This window comes from Carettochelys insculpta, chromosome 18 (genome assembly GCF_033958435.1).
Source record: "Carettochelys insculpta isolate YL-2023 chromosome 18, ASM3395843v1, whole genome shotgun sequence".
NCBI lineage: Eukaryota > Metazoa > Chordata > Testudines > Carettochelyidae > Carettochelys > Carettochelys insculpta.
This window is the reverse complement of record NC_134154.1, coordinates 5,496,622-5,516,619: the sequence shown is the minus strand read 5'-3', so window position 1 is coordinate 5,516,619 and position 19,998 is coordinate 5,496,622. Positions and strand designations below refer to the sequence as shown.

Sequence of the window (19,998 nt, the reverse complement as noted above, 5' to 3'; positions counted from 1 at the left end):
AGATGAAGACCTTCTATTCTCAGGTTTCTGGGACAGCAAATGTTGCAGGAGCCCATGGAAGGTCTATTGCAGAGGACCGGGAAGGTGTCTGGTGAACAGTCTCTCGCATCCAGCTGGCTTGGCGTTCTCAGGCCCCAATGGCAGGCTCAGTGTCATTAACCAAAACTGTTTACAACAAAGAAGGGAGGAGAGCCGTTCTGGGAACAGCGTGTCTCCATCACTGTTGTTTGTTGGTCCACCATTGCCAGCTTACGCAGAAACATTCTGTCATTGTAAAGCTACCTTTGATCTCCACTGAAAAACATACTGTGTTCTTTAGTCTTCCTGACGTATTTAATTTGCTAGCCTGGTTCAAAGAAACAACAAGGGTTCAAATAAAGGTTCCAACAGTATTAGTTCTTGTTACAAACCCGACTTCTGTGGTCCTTTCACATGGACTGAAGGAGAATTTGAGAAGAGTAAGAGATCTAGGCCCTGTTCCAACTTCTGTGGTAGCAAATGGGAGAGTTTCCAGTGACTTCACTTGGCATTGGCCTGGCCCTGCAACGTGTGGGTAAGCGATCTGCAAGCTTCCCTTTCACTGCTCTAACCAGGCCCCTCGCTGCTCCTCCTATCCCCTCTTGGGCTCCATCACAGCTCTGCCAGTGCTACTCCCGACCAGCCATGCACCCAGTAGTCCTGTAGTGGCCCCATGGAGCTCTCCTGGTTGCCCTGCTGCTGTGGCCTGCACGCTTCTGCCCTCAGCTTTGCCCATAGGCTGTGGCGATAGGGACAAGCCAGGTCTGTAACGCCCCTCCCCGCTGTCGCCCAGCAGAGGGACTGCGTTCCATGCATGTCGTCTGAGGTCTTGCAAAAACGGCCACTCCCAAAGGAACACCACCATTGGAGTCTCTTCCGTCTGCCAGTCCTCATCCCAAACCTATCCACACACTTTGCCTGGGGCTGGAGGTGAGCTGCCAGTGCTCCTTACAGAGCCAGAGCCTGGCTCGCCCACTTCCAAAGGAAACGCTCGGCTGAACAACCAAGCCTGATGCGCAACACTTGGCCATGCCCTACACCTGCTGTATTTGGCGGGACTGGGGGAAATTCCCATCACCCAGCACAAGGCAATGCCCAGGCTACTTCCATTAGCCACAGTCAGAGTTACAGGTTTAATTGCTGTCCCGTACAAGGAGCTTCTCAGAGAAAAAATATTTGTGGTTTGGAGAACCAGAGGCTATTCCCCATAGCTGAAAAATACAGGCAGCTTGTTGGTCATTGCTATTTACAAGGCACCTGTCACCTTGGTAGGTCCTGGAGCCGTAGAATCCCATATGTTGTGTAAGAAAGGAAGGTCTGCCAGTCAGTGGAGTCTGTTCTCCAAGCCAGAAAGCTCCATCAGAACAGGGTGCACAGGAAGGCTTCAAGCCTGCCTGAGCCCCTGGTTTGGACAGGACGATGAGGGAGTTGTGTCCTTCCTGTGTCACGCCCTTCCTAACGGCCCTGCCCATATGCAGCCACCAGGCTTCCAAGGCTGGCAGGACATGGAACTGCCTGGTTGTAGGACCGTTCTGATCCTGGTGGCTCTGCCCATCCCCATCCCACAATCTCAGCTAGCTGGACACTGGGTGAGGCCTCCAGCACGCTGTGAGGAGACGGCGTCACTATGCAGTGTGCTTGGGCCAATGCTTCTGGCACTGTTGCCCTGTTACAGCCTGGCCAAAGCCAACTCCCCAGGCAGGCGTGGCTCGCGGTGCTGTGGCGTGGCTACATTCTGCAGCTAAGGTCAGTGCCGTTGGGTGGGTAGCCTACCCAGGAGCATGACACCCTCTGCGCCAAGGTCAGGCTGCCCCAGTGTGTGTCTTGTAGACTGCCGCTGACGGGAAGTCCCTCCGCCTCCCCCGCCCACAACCTAATGGATGAAGGAGCTGCTGCTGCCATGGACGCGTCTCCTGCCAGCTCTGGGACTGCATGTCAAGGTCCAGGAAGCACACGCGGGCAGCCTGCACCAAGCTGCGTACGCTAGTGGCTAAAGCTGCAGGCTGGGTGCTGTTGCCTGTGCAGGACCTTAGCCAAACACATCCGACAGGGGTACCTCAATTAAGGCCCTAAAGAAGGCAGCTGAGTGAACTCAGCGCGCACCAGAAGGAGCTCAGGGTCTCACAGTGCTGGGCCCTCAGCTATATTTCTCCTGCCCCATAGGCTGAAGATGGAGCCGAGATATCTCCTTCCCAAATGGGACTTGCAAGGCTTGTTTTCCCGCCACTGCCAGGGAGTCTGCCCCAAGGCTTCTGCTGGGCTGGGCTGGGCAGTGCCGTTCACAGCCCCGGGCATGCCTTGCATTTCCCTCGGCCCTCTGTACAGGGCTGTGCCCAGCTGGCAGGGGCTTCACCCGCCACGGATTTAAACGCCTCATCGACTATCGGCTTGGCAAAAGCCGGGGGCGGCAAAACCGAGTGCGAGCGGCAGAAGTGCGTGGTGCAGAGCCCTGCTTCACCCGTCCCGCTTCCCTCTGATCGGAACGGTCAGCAGCACAGAAGGATCTGGCAGAAATTGGTACCACAAGCCAGGCAGAGCTGGAAGGGAGGCTGGACAGAACAGACAGGGCCTCCAACCCCTCCCAGATGGACATCAGTAAGCATGGGGATGCCGTGGGTGCTTCTGCATAAATGCCGGAGGACCTGAGCAATGTTGCAGGACCTGCGGTCTCAGCTTGCCCGCTCCCTAGTGGCAAAGCAGCCTGCACCATGGAGCCAGGTCAGGGATGTGGCGAGATGAGGCACCAGCACTTCAAGCCATATTTGCCTCCTGGTTCATGAGGCTGCCCCCCACACTCACAAGCAGAGACTGGGGAGGGCAGTGAGCTGGGCCAGTCAGTGGGCGCGGGTCCCAGGATCTCCAGGAGGCCGGCAGCTTGGGTTCCACACCTTCCTAGCAGCACCCAGCAGAGCACGCCAGCTTTCTCCTGGCACTGGAGAGGGTGAGCAGAGCCACTCTGCAGGCCCAATGCAGGATCTGGCACAAGCAGCTGGAGCCTCCTGGGTGGCCACACTGGCCAGAGCGGGCCCTGAGCAAGGGGCTGGGGCAGATGAGGGTCGGCCGCAGTCCAGGAAAGCAGCCAGGAGTCAAAGGAAGCAAGAGCACAGCACTTTAGTTCAGGGCCCCTGGGCGAGACCCTGGGGTGCTGGTGCCAGGCGCAGGCAAGCTGCAGCAGCCAGCTCTGTGCCGTGCATTTCTTTAGCTTCAGCCATCAGCCAGGCAGCTCCACCCCTGTGCTACTGACAGCCCCAGCTGGCAGCTCGCTGGGGCGTCGGCAAGGTCTGTGAAGGGCAAATGCAAGTTGCAACAGAAGCGAAAGCCACGCTCACAGGCCCTGGGAGCCGCGGGGAAGCTTTCCCTGCACTCCCACGTCAGCTGGGCCCAGCCCAGAAATGTCTGGCTGGTCTTCAAAGGAGCAAGAGAGAGAAGGAGCGCACCATGCAAGTGGGTCATTGTTTCCTGCCGTCCGTTGGGGGTGGAGGCGCACGGCTGCTTGACTCAGCCTGCTGCACACTGTAATTAGAGGCCATAGTCACTAGCCTGAGTGCTGCAGCTCCTGCTGGCTGGAGGGGAAGGCGTGGCCCCAAACCCCCTGGTCTGGCGCAGTTCAGGGCTCTAGATCCTCCCATCACCTGCGATGCTGCAGGGGAGCGCAGAGCCCAGGGCTGCCCTGTGCTGTCCCTGGGAGCAGCCAGCACTGGGCATGCAGCATAGGGGGCAGGCCCAGCCCTGGTACAAGCTTGGGCAGAGGTTTACCGAGCAGCACTCAGCCACACTTGCCGGGCAGATTTGCTGCCTGACCGACGAATGAAAGAAATCAAGCCCCTGCTATTGGGCATAACAGCCAGTGGAACAGGAGAGGCAGCCCGCACAGAGAATGGGTTGGTTGGTGCAGAGCTAGTCGACAGAAATGAAGCCACTCCGCACGGGGCAGGGACAGAGGGAAGGAAACAGCGAGGGAGCCATCGGGGATCAAAGGGCGCCGAGCCCATGGTGGTGGTAGTTGACGATGCTGATGGTAACGACTCAGCCATCCACCGTGCTGCACAAGCCCCAGCCTCAGTGCTCGCCACCCCCCCGAACCCACCCACGGCTCTCAGCACCAAGGGGAGGGCCTGCTGCAGAAGGACCCTACCGGCGTGGGCTCAATTTGCCATCCCCACGCCCAGCACTGCAGGGGCAGACGATGCTGCCTGTGCTAGTGGGGCCTGCTGGAGGCCTTGTGCGCCCGGGAGAGGCCAGCCAAGCCCTCCGTGGCCAATGCTGCCCTCTCTGGCAGGCACCCCCCCCATGCACACATACTTAGGGTGCGGAGGGAGATGCAAACCTGACCCAGGCTCCGCTGCACGGCCGAGGTATCGCAAAAGACCAGCAGTTACTTTGCAATAACACTGGCAGTCTCTAAATGCCGCAGGTGCCGTTTCGAAAGCCATTCAGCCCGGGGGGGGGGCGGTATTTCGGGGCTGGTTACCCTCCTGCCGCACAGAACGGCGCTCATTTCGCACGCGCTCTCTCGCGCTAGGCACGGGAGGCCACAGAATAGCGCTGGTTCGAAACGCGCCATCCAGGCTCCCGGGCGCTCTTTGGAAACGCGCTCTGCGCGTGTGGCCGTGTTATTTCGACAGAGCCATTTTGGCGTATTGGCTTTCAGCACAGCGCTGCCGCACAGGCATAGCCCCAGGGCTCAGTCTAGCGCACCAGTGCAGACTGGCCTCCCAAGCCTGCCTGTGTCACAACCAGGGCTGAGTCAGTGGCCTGCTCTGGTACACAAGGACCCTTGTTAGAAGTCTGACCCCACGCCCTGCGCACAGCCCTGGTTCGTCACTTACGCAGTCATTCCGAAGCCACAAGGGAATGACTGGCGCTCCCTGCCTGGCTCAGTCGCCCCAGCGAACAGGTGTCCTTGCAGCGAGAGCAGAGCGAGGGCTCTGATAACTTTGGGGCAGGTGGGTATTTTAAACCAGGGACAGGAGGAGGGTTGCAGTCAGCCCTGGAGCATGCGGACTGCTGTGGAATGGCCTGTGGCCAGGGAGGGAGCAGAGCAGGAGGAGTGGCGAGTGAGGAAAGCTGCCTAAACTTGGCTGTCCCACGTCAGTATTCCCAGCCCAGTGGGAGAGGTCAGCTGTCGCTGCACAAATTCTCCAAGAGTGGGTCATCCTCTCCAAAATACCCAGCTGACAGGGCCTGGATGGCAAAGCACAACCCCCTCCCCGAACTCCATATAAATAGAAGGCTCCCAGCGGGCTGGAATGCTAGAGAAGTTTCTCGACTCTGAGCACAAATGTTTATTTAAGCTCCTGCCTGGGATCGGGGGGAAGGAGCAGGTAAACAGAGGAAACAAGTGGCTTAAATTTGGGATTCTTCTTGTTCCTGCAGAGAGAGTTTTCAGCAACGGGGTTTGTTTGTTTGGTGTGGGATTTAAAACAAACAGGAAACTTTTTCTCTCCTCTTGCTCTTTACCTCCTGAATTCTCTGCCTCCTGAATTTTTTAACTCCTTGAATGCTTCTGCCCTGATTTGTTTGTTTGTTTGTTTGTTTTATCTTGCTGGTTTCAGGGAGGTGGGATTCTGGTATAAACTGTCAGAATCCAGACACTACAGTTCCAGCCTCTCTGCGGCATGTGAATGACTCTTTTCTGGGAACTTCATCAAGTGAAACTTTGCCCTCCAGAGGGGAACAGCAAACACTGACATTTCCAGGAACAGCTTGTGCTGTACAGCCGGAAGACATTGGAAGTGTTTTTGTCCACACTTGCTGTTGCATTTCTCTTAGAAGAACATCATGGCTGACAGCCAGATGCCCTTTTCCTGCCATTACTCCCCCCGGCACCGAAGTGTCCGAGACCGCTTCAGAGAGCCTGGCTTGTCCTCTCGACTCCTGGATGATGACTTCGGCATTTCGCCCTTCTCTGGGGACCTGACTGCAGACTTGCTGGACTGGGCTCGCCCACGACTGACCAGTACGTGGCCCGGTCCACTGCGTTCAGGAATGGCCCGAACCTCTGCCATGTCCCCTCCCGGCTACAGCTCCCGGTTTGGCAGTTACCCCGAAGGCCGGAGCCCCGTTCCCTCCTCTAGGGAGCCGTGGAAGGTGTGCGTCAACGTGCAAAGCTTTAAACCCGAGGAGCTGACAGTGAAAACCAAGGATGGCTTTGTGGAAGTGTCAGGTGAGTGAGCGGCAGAGATCAAAGCAAGGGAAGCACAGGGGAAAGGAACTGAGGGGGATGGAAATATTTGTAGTGGGTCCCAACTTGGGTCCAACACCATGAGGGTATTGCGGGGGGGGGGGGGGGGCCTGTGGGAAAAAAAAAAAAAGCTAAACAAAAATGAGGCTAGAAAATTGAATTGGCTTTGGTGGGGGCCCAGGAACAGATTGGAGGTCTGCACTGGTGGAAAGGTCGGGAGCCACTGAGCTAGGGCCTTAAAAAGAAAAAAAAAAAAAAGCTCTAACAAAAGATAAGTCTGGAAGAACTGTTTCCTGGAGCTTCTGCCCCTGCGATGTGAGCTTCAGTTTAGCAAAGAAACAGACCCCTGCAGGACCAGCACCTGACCACTGAGGCCTGAGGCAGGGAAAGGAACTTGACAAGAAATGGAGGAAGAGGGCTACTCCCCCAGCCGCAGACTGAGGGAACCGGGGGAAGTGCGGGCGGGAATGGGCTTGAGGGGTCTGATTCTCCTTCTGCGTACTCCAGTCTCACAGCAGTGGGACTCTGTGGATTTTGATGGGGCTGTTGCTAGCGTGAGGGGAGGCCTAGAGGCGCACAAGCCCAGCCAGTTTTGCTGAGCGACGTTGTTGTTAGTGAAGACATTTGTTTTATTACTAGACAAGACAGTTGAAGACTTTCCGTGAATTCTGCCTCATTCCAGAGTTTATGGTATCCTGGGTGGGTCGGATTCCTGTAAAGGGGCAAAGTCTAACTACATTGTCCTCAGGCAGTCCAGCAACTGGTCATGAGAATTACCAGAACAGACTCAATGCTTCAGTGATCCCATCCCCCCAACAGTACAAAGTCCTAAAGGGGCAGGACAGTTGGACAAAAAGAACAGGAGGAGGAAGGGAGCCAGAAATGGAGGTGACCACAAAGAGTTAAGTGGAGGTTTTAAAACAAGGCAGGATTAACAGCCCAGGAGAAAAAAAAACATGCATTGTGCAGTCAAGCTAGGGAAGGGTGATGGAAACAGAACATAAAACTGGAAAACAAAGGGGGAAGTTAACAGAGCAGAAACAACAAAAGAAATTACCTGGGAAGGGGGAAAAACGCCCACCTTTCTTTAGGTTGTGTCTAATCATTAATTTGCTTAGCATCTCGTGCAATATAACACTGACGACAGAACCAATTCACTAGCCTGGAATGAGGAGGTCTAAGCCCATCCATAAAAATTCTATTGTGATTCTCCTACAATTAATGTAGCATTAAAAACAATGTTACCAGGAACACAAAGTGGGCAGGAAAAAAAACCTGCTGAGATTCTCTTTGTAAGGCCTGCTAGGGGGGGCACAAGGGTCAGAGCAGCTGAAAGGAAAAGGAAAAAAAAACCAGAGCTAGCTCCTCAGCTGTTGGTTTCACTCTTAGTTTGAGAAGAGCCCTGCTGATTTACACCAGCTGAGGGCCTGATGCACAGAGCTGAGCTGTAAGTGCTCTGACTACCTGCACCATCACCCCCGGGGAAGGAAGGGAGAGGATTATGCTGGGGATGGAGGAAAAGTAGTCAGCCAGGCCTGGTGGGGCAGGAATCCAGTGAGATGTGATTTCAGTCTGAAATGTCAGGAAGGAGACTGGCAATGCAGGGCAACAATGTGGAAACTTTGGAGTGTGATGACCCATCAAGCTATGGTGGGCCAAGTATTTGGACAGTCTTATGCTGGTAGCAGGATGGATCTCGGCAGGCTTGGATTTCTGTGCTTCAAAGAGGGAAGCAAGTTTAGGGAAACCACAGCAAATGTGATCATAACCCAGACCAAGGCCACGGAGAGCCAGACAGAGATGCTACTTGCTAAATCTCGCTAAAGAAGCAGGGTGACCTCAGAGAAAAGCTCTCCCCTGTGCCCCCTTCCAGGAAGGACTCCTACATTAGCATGGAGATGCACCTGGGGAATTCTGGCTGATAAGCCCTTAAAAAGTAACAAATAAGCCTTGAGCAGGGTGAGCCAAACAGAAGGACACCCCCTTTCTGATCAGCTGTAGGGGCTCTGGCAGCACCTGCTGGGAGAAGATTCATGTGGTTCGGAGCTGAGCTGTTAAATGGCTCTTTGGGCCTGTCCCACCAGAGAGTAAAAAGGCAGTAACTCCTTCCAACAGGCAAGGGAGTCACACCTGCTACCACTAGGGTGGGCTCTGCCTTTGGAATGGAACCTAAGCGCAGCCACTAGAAACTAATTTTCTTCCTGCTGCATTTGAGTTGGGGGGCGTCCTTTCTGGGGGAAGCCCTCGGTTCTCCACAGATAGAGTTAGGGGCTTCTGGCGAGTTCTGCCACTGCAGGGCTGATTCAGGCAGGGTTACCATATATGAGCTTTCAAAAAAAGAGGACACCCCTAAGCGGGAGTGTATCTGTGTCTACTAACTCACATTGTATTAATGTGCTAGATATCAGTGTTTCTCAGCCATGGGTGTCTGTACCCTCAGGGGTACACTGAAGTCTTCCAGGGGGTACATCACCTCATCTAGATATTTGCCTAGTTTTACAGCAGGCTAAATAAAAACACGAGTAAAGCCAGCATAGTCTAAAAGTTCATTCAGAGAATGACCTGTTTCTACTGTGGAAATGTAAGTACAATATTTCTATTCCAATTTATTTATTTGGTAATAAGATGGTAGAACGGCAGAAAGTTTTCAGTAGTCATCTTCTGTGACATTTTTGCATGTTTAAGTAGTTTTTAAGGGAGGTGTAACTTGCTGGTATGCAAAAGAAATCTGACTCCTGCAAAGAGTACAGTAGGTGGGAAAAGTTGAATGGCATTGTTTCAAGACTTCAGATTGCCTTGGGACCAAGTTTCTCAACCCTTAGGGGTACATGAGAGAGGTCTAGGTGTATTTATAATTTTTTAAAGGGGTGAATTTTTTATAAGGTTGCAAAACACTGCTATATATGCTATAACCCATTACTACAACATGAGTGGGTAGATACTGATAGATACACTCTCTCAGGGGTGTCCACTTCTTTAATATACAGTAGGGTCTCAACATTTGCAAGGGTCCCGTGTTGAGAACCCTCGCGAATGTTGAATTTCATGAACACGGCAGCCTGCCCCAGGGAAGCGGTGGCTGCCAGTGCCCCGGCCCCAAGGTCCTGGGGGAAGCAGCCACTCGGCCACTCGCGAATACTTGAATTCGCAAACATTAAGTTTACAAATCTTGAGCCCCTACTGTGCAACACACTGAGAAAGTCAGGAGTGGAGGTTTGTTTTGGCCCAAACCTAATGAAGTAAAATTTGAAAGAAAAAAGATTTTGATTTTTTTTAAAAAATCACCATTTTGACTGGCTTTTTTTTTTTATTCTCCTTTCTGAATGGGGTGAGGGGAGGTGACAAGAGAATTCTACACAGAGTCACAACATGTTTAAGTCAGCCTGAATCTGTATCTTTCAATAAAGAGCGTTTGTTGTCTGAAGAATTTCACCCAGCTCTGTTCTGGATCCTAGCTCTATGATGCCACCATGCTGGCACTGCTGATCTATGCAGGCGTGAGATAGCATTTGGGCCTGTTTGATTATTTTTACACATCTGTACTTCAGTATATTTATCAGAGGCCTCTGATTTATATTTCCTCTATGTACTGAAGAAGCACAGAGCACCTGCTTGGATTTTAAACTTGCATTTAAACACAGAAATAAGGCATAGGGTTTTCTGCCATGCTGCTGCTTTGCTGACACCACCTCGGGTCTAATTATTAGAGTCATCTGCCCAGAAGAAGCTCCAATAAGCTCCTTACCACTGCTTTCTAACACGAAATGTTCCAATTAAACCTTGTGCCACAGTCTGAAATTTAACTCTGTATGTGCTGAATCAGAATATTGACCTTTATATAGCAGAGGACAATTATCTGTCTGCTATTAACATCTAAGAAGCACCTAAGGTGTGCCACATATTTCCAGACAAATAAGGGAGCATGAGTGTTGCCACCTCATGAGACTTCACTGGGACTTTCATATAAATTAGTGATTTTTCTTAAAGCCCCAGCTCCTGGAGGCATGGGATCAGGTGAGAATCTCAGCTTTCACTGTACAGTAAAGATAACTAGCTCTTGTTGCTGTGAAGTGTGAAAATGTGTCTTAAGCGGGACCTTAAAACCTCAGAAGCAATTTTTCCTGAGTGCTAGGCCAATGTCCCAATTTCCAGGGGGCTTACTCAGCACGTTTGAACACACAGGGTTGGTGAAAGCAGGGTAATTCAGCGCACCTTGTTTAATTCCATGTTGATGTTAGTGCAGCAAACCACAGCACATACAGCTAGATCTCCTGCGGTCACTCCAGCACCCAGAACATAGTCCTCCACCACTTGGACTGAAAGGAGAACTCAGCTAGCTAAGAAAGAAAACCAGTCGGGAGATAAGAGCACAGAATAAAGCTGCCTGCTGAAGAGTTTCTAGCACAGCCAGTAGAGCCATAATCGCCTGTACTGGCAAGCACACCGTGCTGGATGGCTAGGGGCGTGGGGCCAAAGCCTTTGGGGGTTACATTTAAAGTAGGACTTGATAGAAGCACGCAGAGGTGTGGACCGTCCTCCACAAGATAGAGCCTCATATCTTCAGCTCCAGGTGCTACTGTCTCCCTCATTGAATCACCCTTGGACTCATGGCCGTTTGCCAAAACACGGAGCGGTTGGCTCTCCGGAGCTGATAATTGGATGAAAGTAGCTGGGGGTACAGGAGACACTTCAGCAGCTGTTGGATCTTCACTCACTCCTTGCACCCACATGTGCAGATACTTCCCCAAAGCTAGTCTTAAACTAGCCCCATCATTTGGGGGTCTCTGCTTATTGCAGCAACCCTAAGCAACCAGCAGTGTCAGAAAACCGGGACAGCAAAGCCTCGCCTGTCAACGCGTCAAGTTATCAAAACTCTTGCCTGTGGATTCTATATAGGTTTTCCTACTTTTTTACATGGATCTGTCCCGGCCTCCAGCTGTTCAGTCTCATTCTGTTCAGAACGCACCCGGCCAACCTGCATTCTAAGAATCTTACTTCATCCACAATTTTTACCACTGCCCCACCCCCTCCCCCACCCCCATTCCCTCTAGCCACAAAACCTTCTAATAGCTCTGACTGATTCAAGAGTGCTGAGAACTTTGAATCGGGGCATTTCAGGGCTTGTTAGAGCCAATAGCAAAGCTCCCAGTGGTTTTAATGGTGCAGGATCAGGGCGTCTGAGAGCCAAGTTCCATGAGTCTCTTCCTGTTTGGGATCTGCAGTGCGTGTAGGGGAGAATGGGTTTTATGCATTTGCCTCCTGCAGAACCTGAGGTGTCCACATGCGTCTGGCTCTAAGAAGAGTAAACCTTCCTCAAAGGCTGTCTTAGAGCAGTGCTCCTCTACCTCTTCTAGACCCCTTGGAACCTCCCTCCTGTCTGTCTAGGACTTCCTCCCATTTAGCATTATGGGAAGGGTAGGGTGGTCTGAACCCCATGACACTGGCATCCAAGTCGACATTGAGCTTCTGGGCCTATCGTCTCACTGGTGTAACCGAGAAACAACTCCGCTGAACACCCATGTAATCACACTGGTGTAAGGGAGAGTAGAATTAGGCCCTCTAAGCTAGATGCAGAAGGCAGAGTTGCTTCTTCCACAATATCTGTTGGCTGCTCAGCTTGAGGCTTACTCCTGCAGGTTCCGTCACTACCAGCTTCTTGCCAAGTTACTTTTTCTACTAGGAGCAAGGGCTTTGTTTCATCTAACTGCAAAGGGAGCTTTGAACATGGAGTGGGGGGTGGATCCAAGCGGATGGTTTTTTTTCCCTTTGGTAAAACAGCCTGGTGGTCACTCGGGTTGTGGTTTCCTCTCCCCTCCAGGCAAACATGAAGAGCAGCAGTTGGAAGGCGGAATCGTCTCCAAGAACTTCACCAAGAAAATCCAGTATGTATAATGCACACCGTGGTTTCTCGGTTCGTTCCAGTCGGGCTCCTGGTGCTCTCATTCCACGGCGCAGAGCTGGGCTTACGAGTGGACACCTCAGAGTAGAATTGGGCTAACCGTGGATGACGGAAAGTTGAGGGAGGGTGACAGCATTGCTTGCACAGAAGATCATTTCATGATCTGAGGAGAGGACAAGAAGCAACGGGCTTAAACTGCAGCAAGGGCAGTTAAGGTTGGACATTAGGAAAAAATTCCTAACTGTCAGGGTGGTTGCACATTGGAATAGATTACCTAGGGAGGCTGTGGAATCTCCATCGCTGCAGATATTTAAGAGCAGGTTAGATAGACGTCTGTCAGGGTTGGTCTAGACGATGCTTGGTCCTGCCATGTGGGCGGGGGACTGGACCTGATGACCTCTTGAGATCCCTTCCAGGTCTAGTGTTCTATGATTCTGTGAATTACCAAACCCGGCTGTAACTGCGACTAATGCTGAAATCACTCACCAATAGAGAAGTCAGCCCTACCAGACACCATCCTCTTCAGCCAGCACCGAGCCCCTCCCTGCCAGCACTGAGTCCATCAGCTGATGGGCCGAGATTCTTTTAAGGCTGCCTAGGTGATTTAGAGTCAGAATTCCCCTTGAAATTAATTAGGGTGGTGTGTCTGAAACGCTGGACGGCTTTGAAAACCGCAGCCATTAAGTCTGGCTCTCGGTGAAGCTTGGTAGGAAACATAAATCTGTGTGATGTGTTTGAAAGGGCTGAATTCCCTGCCCGCAAGCCACATTCCTTCAGGCTTTAGTTATTACAAACCCAAGTCTGTGTTTGCGCAAGAGATTCTAGGGGCCACGTTCTCCCTTCTGTAATCGTCTTGACTTGAGCGGAGTTACACCAGCAATGAATTTGGACCAATGATGCCACAATATATTTTTGGTCTATTTATGAGTGCCTGAGTAATAACAACAGCCCCCACACACACTTCCCCAAGTCCTTGAGACTTACACTGTGTGAATGAGTCACACTCCAGAACACTCAATGAAATTTAAAGCCACAAGACAGCACCACTCTGGCCTCTCACTGGTTCAAATTCAGCCCAGCCTGACAGTGGCGGGAAAAAGGTATTTCCACCTGGTGGGCTGTGTGAGATGAGTTGGTGGGTCTCCAGCCAGTTCCTACTGAGTAGGTGGCCATGCAAAAGCAGCACCCTGGTTGGAGGTCTTAGAAAAGAATCCAAAGACAACACGTTCCCTTTGTGTCAGGGGTCAGGTTGAGTGCAAAGCCAAACAGACCCCCAGCCCAATTCTCCCAGAATTCCCTGCTGACTGCTACAAAACAGGTCAAATCAAAACCCAATGCCAAATTTTCCTCTTCAGAGCAGTTCAGGTATGATTGCCAACTAGCATCTCCTTCAAGGAAATGCAAGCCCACAGAGAAACTAAACTTATACTGAGCTTGGGAAGCCAGAGACATAAACTCAATTCCCTTCTTTGTCATTGACCTGCTGTGTCCCTTAAACCACTCTGTTCCTCAGTTTCCCAATCTGTAAAACAGGAGTAATGCCTTACCCAGCTTAGAAAAAGCACTTTATGCTTTCCAGACAAATGCGCCATCAAAGGCCCACATGCTAGAGAACTTCCAACAATCCCAAGAGTTGTTTTCACTGTCTTAATTTCTTTCCCACCACAAAGGCACACATCATGGTTGAGGTGTCCGTATTTAGCCTTTCCTGCATACCTTTTTCTAGCGTCTGTGTATGCGAAATACAGACAGGCATAGACCTGAATGTCAGGACATATTTTGCAAATATTCTTTCCATTGCCAGGAAAGTGAAAGCTGGGCAGAACAGGTTGGAGAGGAACCGGGCTGGGCAGATGGAAAGGGTTTCAACTGGTGGGTATTCCCAGCTTACAGGTGCACTTGACAGATTTATTTCCTGCGAGATTCCTGGCTGTGGCTGAGTGAGGCCCATGGTGGATGTGTAAGGGAAGGCAAATGTCTCATTAGCTCATGGTACTTATAAATACCTCATGACTAAGGCAAAACAAATGATCTTTTCTGAACCTTTACTCAACCATAACCCTAACTATATTGATTGTGACTCTATTTTTGGAATTGTCTGGAGTGTACCAGATGGGGGAAATAACAACAAGGGGACTGAGGTGAGAAAATTATGTCATCTCCCACTTGTCTAGTTTTTGGGGGTTGAGTCAAAGCTATCAGGGAAGGGTACTCAGAGTCAAAAAAAAGTTGTCGTTAGTTTGGGTTTTTTACATTCTCAAAAATTACTCACATTTTAAAAGACAATGCAAAGGGCACAGAATGGAAACAAAGGCCCCAGGCCAGGAAAACACTTAAGAACGTTCCTAACTTAGGCCTGATCCACACGGTGGATCAAGGTCGATCCCAGATACGCAGTTCCAGCCATGTCATTAGCGTAGCTAGAATCAATGTACCAGGATTGACTTTGTACCCTGCTGTAGATCAGGGCTCTTGGGGCCTTACTCCATGTGGCAGCATGGAGTACAAGGGCTGACGGCTGAGCCCAGAGAAATTGATTTTGCCACGTCTTCACTGACGTGGCAAAATTAAGCTCCAGGGGATCAACTGCAGTGTGTCAAACTTGCAGTAAGTATAGACACACCCTCAAAGAGTGGTCAGTGAAATGGCTCGTATATTGAAAGTTTTATACATGCGTTCAGGTGCTAAATCCTGGCTGACGTGTACTGAATATTTGTTTAACAGGTGAGAAGTGGCAGATGCATTTATGTTAACAGGCCCTGGCTCATTGCAGTCTGATCAGAACTGGCAAAGGAAAAAGCTTGCTCCAGATGGGACAAATGGGTGGGTCTCAGTAAACAGTACACTTGTGCAGCCATGCAGGAGAGATTCCAGTGCCGTCCAGTTGGTTAGCAGAGCGCCCACTGCTAGGTTTTATGGTTTTGTTGGTGGTGCACATTTGCACATGCCTTGGTGCACATAAATTTTATTCTGCACCTGGGTGGAACAATTCTGACCCTGAATAGAAAAGATTAGAAGGCGCATCAGTCAGTGAGGCCAGCGGTGAAATGAAATCCTCTTTTTGTGGGAGGCTAGCTTCCCCCCACCCGCCAAAACCACATCTCTGTGCCCTCCAATGTCAGAGGCACCCAGCCAGACTTCCTCACTCCGTGTGTGGAACTGTGATGGAACCGCTCACTGTGACCCCACCTGCCTTCTGCAGCGTGATGCCCAAGGTGATACCTGGGGCCTGATTCTGCTGTCACTTGCAGTGGTGTAAGTCAGGAGTGGAAACGCATGTCGGTGGAGTTACCAGTGTGGAATCAAAGTCAGGCCCCTCGCTCTCTTCTGGCTTGTTACCTGCCCAGCAGCTGGTATGTGGTTGGTGTGTACAGTACCAAGTTCTGCTCTGCCAGTGCTTAAATAGATTAGGAGCAAAACAGCTAAGAGGCGTTTTCTCCCTCCAGAGCCAGAGAGGAGCAGGGGAGTGGCTGTTCATCTGTCACTACCCATCTCCATGGGCTGTCACAGCTTCTGGGGGATGGGTCAGAGTGTGTTTAGGTTTGTGGGTCCGTGGCCATTCCCTTGCCAAGCCCCCCAGTGCTAGACATCCAGGGCCTAATCCCCGTTGTCCTGCACCTTCATTTCCAAGGCAAAGGGAATGCCAGAGTTTGTCACAATGAATGCATGACACTGTCTCCTTATGTGGGCACAAATGGTGAGCTGTGCTGCAGAGGAAGTGATGGTCAGAGCCACAGAGTTCAGACGGATGGAATTCTTTGAAATAAACAGTGACCGAAACTTGCTGCTGAAATGCAAGCCAGCTTGAATACAGACTGGTAGGGTGGGGATTGGAGATAACAATGTGAGAACAAGCTTGTGCTGCCCAGCCCAGGCAAGCTACTTAGTAAGTAGACAGAGAGGCTCCTTATTTGGACATGGATTTTTTTTTTGCCCTGACGCAGGCTGTGGCATAAAGATGATTTACTTGTGCTTTGCAGAAGCTCAGGCTGCATAAGCTGTGAGTGACATCCAGCCAAACATATCATCAGAGGAGATTAAACAGAGAAACGTAGTGAAATGAGAGGCTGAGTGGTCTTCAAACATACACAGAACATGCACAGTTATAATAATCATCAATAATACAAGGCATTACCAATTCTCAGTGCAGGTTAATGAGGTTCTGGATTTGCTTAAGGGCTAACTTAATACAGAATATTCTTTGTTAATTTCTATAGTTTTTTCCATCTGGGAGTTCTTTTCACAAGCATTCATCAATATAGCCTCATAAGAGCCCCTGATGTTTGTAAATATTATCAGCACCAATTTACAGTTGGGGAAACTAAGGCACAGAAAGATCTAATTCAGTGACATACTCAAGTCTCTGCCAGGGTGAGCAAGGACCCCAAGACTCTTGATGCTCAGTCTTCTGCGTTAACCCCCGGACCATTCTCCTTAAGTGCAATGTAGTCTCTGACCGTTACACTGGCTCTGCCATTTCACGAATGAGGATTTCCACTGCTGTGAGCAATGCAGGACAAAGATCATTTCTCAAGCCAGGTATATAGGTGAATAACTCAAATGTGCCCCCACAATGTGTAATTGCTGTTGATTAGCAATGTTGGTTAACCTTGGATAATGAGACATTTTATTCGCGTTCATGATCCTTATAGCTGAACTGTCCTGTGTCTCTCGATGCTTACGAATCAGTTTATTGAGAGACTTGCATCTGCCTTTCTATGGATCAGTTGTGTTTGCCAGCAGCCACTTTGGCCATGCCTAGGCAATGTTTACCAGGGGGAAATGCAAGGGGCAGCCAAGTCAGTAATGATGTAGCAGCACAAGATGCTGTGATGCCAAAGTGAAAGTCCTATAAACCTCAGATTGGAAAATATCACACAGGTAACAACCACAAGTTCTTCTCTGAGAGGTATGGGGGAAAGCAACATAATGGGCACTGAAGATTGGTTGGCAAACCCATTAATTTTCATTCCTCTTTCCAGACTCCCTTATGAGGTGGATCCCATCACAGTTTTTGCTTCCTTATCGCCTGAGGGTTTGCTGATCATTGAAGCTCCACAGATACCTCCCTATTGCCAGTACGGAGACATCAGCTATGGCAACGAGATCCCAGCTGACAGCCAAGAAGCAACCTGTGCTTAATGTGTCTTCCTTCCCCATTTCCCTTTCTTTCTGTTCCCTCCCTGGAAAGATTTCTCTCCAATTCCAGATGCGATTGGGTTAATCGTATGAAAGTGTACGTTGGATATTTTCTTAAAGGACCCTGTTTCCTCACATCTTACCAACATATTCCTGTTCTAATCCAATTAATTTTGCACCGGGAGAAAGGTGGTTGGCTGTAGGCCTCCGGTATCATTATTAGTGTTATTCTTTGTAATATGGTTGCACCTAGATGGCCTGAGAGAGCACAGACCCCTGTTGTAGTAGGCACTGGATATACACACAGTAGTTGACAGTCCCTGTCCCAATGAGCTTACAATCTAAACAGACAACACACATGAAGGTGAAACAGAGACACAAAGAGGTGATATGAGTTGCCCCAGTTTATTATATACAATGTCATTGGAAGAGCCAGGAATAGAATGCAGGACTTTTGGCCCACAGTTGCAGGCCTTGGTTACTAGACCACATGTATTTTATGATGAGGTGTCACTTATTTTTCTCCATTAGCTGACACTGGCCAGCACAGGGCAGAGAATTTACGATAGCAAGGTCTAAGCAGTGGTTGAAATCCCATTATAAATTGTCCAGGGGCTCCGCCAGTCTTACTGAAACTGGGGTAGGTAACTGCTTAACTCCAACTTCCCTCTTCAACACTTCTTCCTCAGCAATAAGTATCCAATACAGTCCCCAGTTTCACCAAAGTTTTATAGAGGTCTTACACGCTCCAGTCTTGTTTATCTGTATATCAGACAGAACAAAATTGATGTCTTCTTTATTGTCATTTTGCTGTATGTTAGAGACGAGATATTTATGACAATATCAAAAATCTCTTCAACTCAAGTGTAACTCTTTAGTCCTACCAATTGCGCATCTTTGTCATTATTTGAATTACCGGTCTTTAAACAGCCTCCTGGCAGCATCATGACTCATGATGGAAAGATGTTGTTACTTTGTAGACAGGCAAATGGACAGCTCTGACGTATTTAGACATGTAAAATGTGTGTATGTTTTGAACCTTTTTTCCCAGAGAGGATTTGTGCTTTTATTGGACAAACATGACAAATAAAATGAGTTGACATTCTTTAGTCATTTTGTCTTTCCAGAAACCAGCGAGGATTTGATGGGTCTTGGGGAGGGAAGGGTGTGAAGCAGAGCTTGGTGGTGGCAGGGGTGGACTGAGTCAGGATATATGTGTAAGTTGAGCTGGTAGGAAATTTAAAGTTAAATGACATTTTTTAACAGAAAATGCAGTTTTGTAGTTCTTGCAAAATTAAGATATTGCCTGGGGAAAATCTGTGTTGCTGGATTTTTTTTAAACTCAGGAATACCAAATATTTCTATTTGTATCAGTTTGACATTAATCTGTGCCTGTCTGAGACACCACAGTACCTGGACAGAGTTATAGACTCTTGCTTCCACTTGCCTCTATGAGCCAAGCTCCCAGCTCCCCCCGTGGTTAAGCTGCTGCAGTGCATCATGGGAGTCATCTGATCACAGAGTATCATGGGAGATGCAGTCCAGCCAGGGTGCCTGGCTCACAGAGGAGAAAGAGGGCAGCAGGCACCCAGGCACCAACTCCCAAAGGGCCCTGGCGCAGCCCGGAAAGAGACAGAGTCACATTGAATTGAGTTGAAACAAAACTCTTCAGTTTGGTTCCACAAACCAAAACGTTTTGACACATCTGAACTGACATTTTTCAGACCTTTCCCCGAAAAATGTTGGGGGTTTTTGTGGTTTGTTTGTTTGTTTGTTCATGACTCATCATGCCTCAGGACAAAAGCAGCTGTCAAACTATCCGCAAATTCCATGTGCCGGAGACTCTGATTTTCAGCGAGTTCTACTGTGAAGGGGGTTTTAATGGTCCCAGTATCTCCCTCGTGCATCCTCCAATGCTGCAGAATGTGCATGTTACTGGCATGATAGTTGTTTTTTTTTCCCATAATGACGATGCTAAAAGCTCTTTGGTTCAGACATTCCCCTCCGGCAGCCTTCTGATCAACTCTGTTCTTCCTCGAACTGGTTTTTTTTTCTTTCAAAAACAAAAAATGCAACCAGCAGCTGAGGTGGACATAAGCCTCCCTTGCTGCAGCCAGGTCCCACCACTGGGGTTTGGTAGTAGGGACAGAAACCCTCTCAACTACGTTCCTGAATCCTCCCTGTTTCTGTGTGGAGCAGGCAGTCCCAGAGTGCATTGCTCAGGTGTTGCAGGGGCCTTTCTGCCTCCTGAGGGAAGGTCTACGCTTATGGGAAGATCAACGTGCTGGCAGTCGAACTTCCAGGGTTTGATTTAGCGCACCTCATGGGGATGCGCTAAACTGAACTGTCATGGCGCCACCATCGCCCCAGTGCTCCTGGCAGTCATGAGGGGAAAGGTTCTGCCAAGAGAGGCATGAGCTGGTTATGAAGACACAGTGGACTTGTAGCTTAGGCACATCCAACGATGGTTCTCCAGCCCCTCTCCTACATTTAGTTCCTCTCCTGCAGCGGACAGAACATCTTTCTGGGAGAGTAGACCCATTGCCTCGGCCCCTCAGGATGTGCACCTCTTCTCAGTTTAGGGAAAAGCTCTCTTTCATTTACCATAGCATTAAAGCACACATTTCAACCAGCCATCTCTATGCTCTACAGGACTGTGATCTACGGAGCCTATCTGACATGACCATGGAAGAAAACACAAATTAAAATAGGGTTGGATGAATCGCAGGCGCCAGTAAAATTGCCTTTGACCACTCCC

General features: G+C 50.0%; 1 protein-coding gene across 2 annotated transcripts; it reads left to right on the top strand.

Moving 5' to 3' along the window:
* Positions 1 to 5,187: 5,187 nt before the first annotated feature.
* HSPB8 (heat shock protein family B (small) member 8) lies at positions 5,188 to 18,345 on the top strand. Of its 2 annotated transcripts, XM_075012355.1 has the most exons (4): positions 5,188 to 5,342; positions 5,574 to 6,184; positions 12,021 to 12,084; positions 17,084 to 18,345. In XM_075012355.1, exons 2-4 carry the CDS (start codon positions 5,800 to 5,802, stop codon positions 17,241 to 17,243), a joined length of 609 nt encoding a protein of 202 aa, XP_074868456.1. In that variant the 5' UTR covers positions 5,188 to 5,342; positions 5,574 to 5,799; the 3' UTR covers positions 17,244 to 18,345. The 2 variants fall into 2 exon arrangements, with proteins under 2 accessions (XP_074868456.1, XP_074868455.1); XM_075012354.1 differs by having other exon boundaries at positions 5,264 to 6,184.
* The last annotated feature ends 1,653 nt before the right edge of the window (positions 18,346 to 19,998 follow it).

Coding starts and splice junctions, on each gene's coding strand:
- HSPB8 (XM_075012355.1), top strand. CDS start 5,800: ATGGCTGACAGCCAGATGCCCTTTTCCTGCCATTACTCCCCCCGGCAC. Junction 6,185..12,020: donor TGGCTTTGTGGAAGTGTCAG/GTGAGTGAGCGG, acceptor TCTCCCCTCCAG/GCAAACATGAAGAGCAGCAG. Junction 12,085..17,083: donor AACTTCACCAAGAAAATCCA/GTATGTATAATG, acceptor TCCTCTTTCCAG/ACTCCCTTATGAGGTGGATC.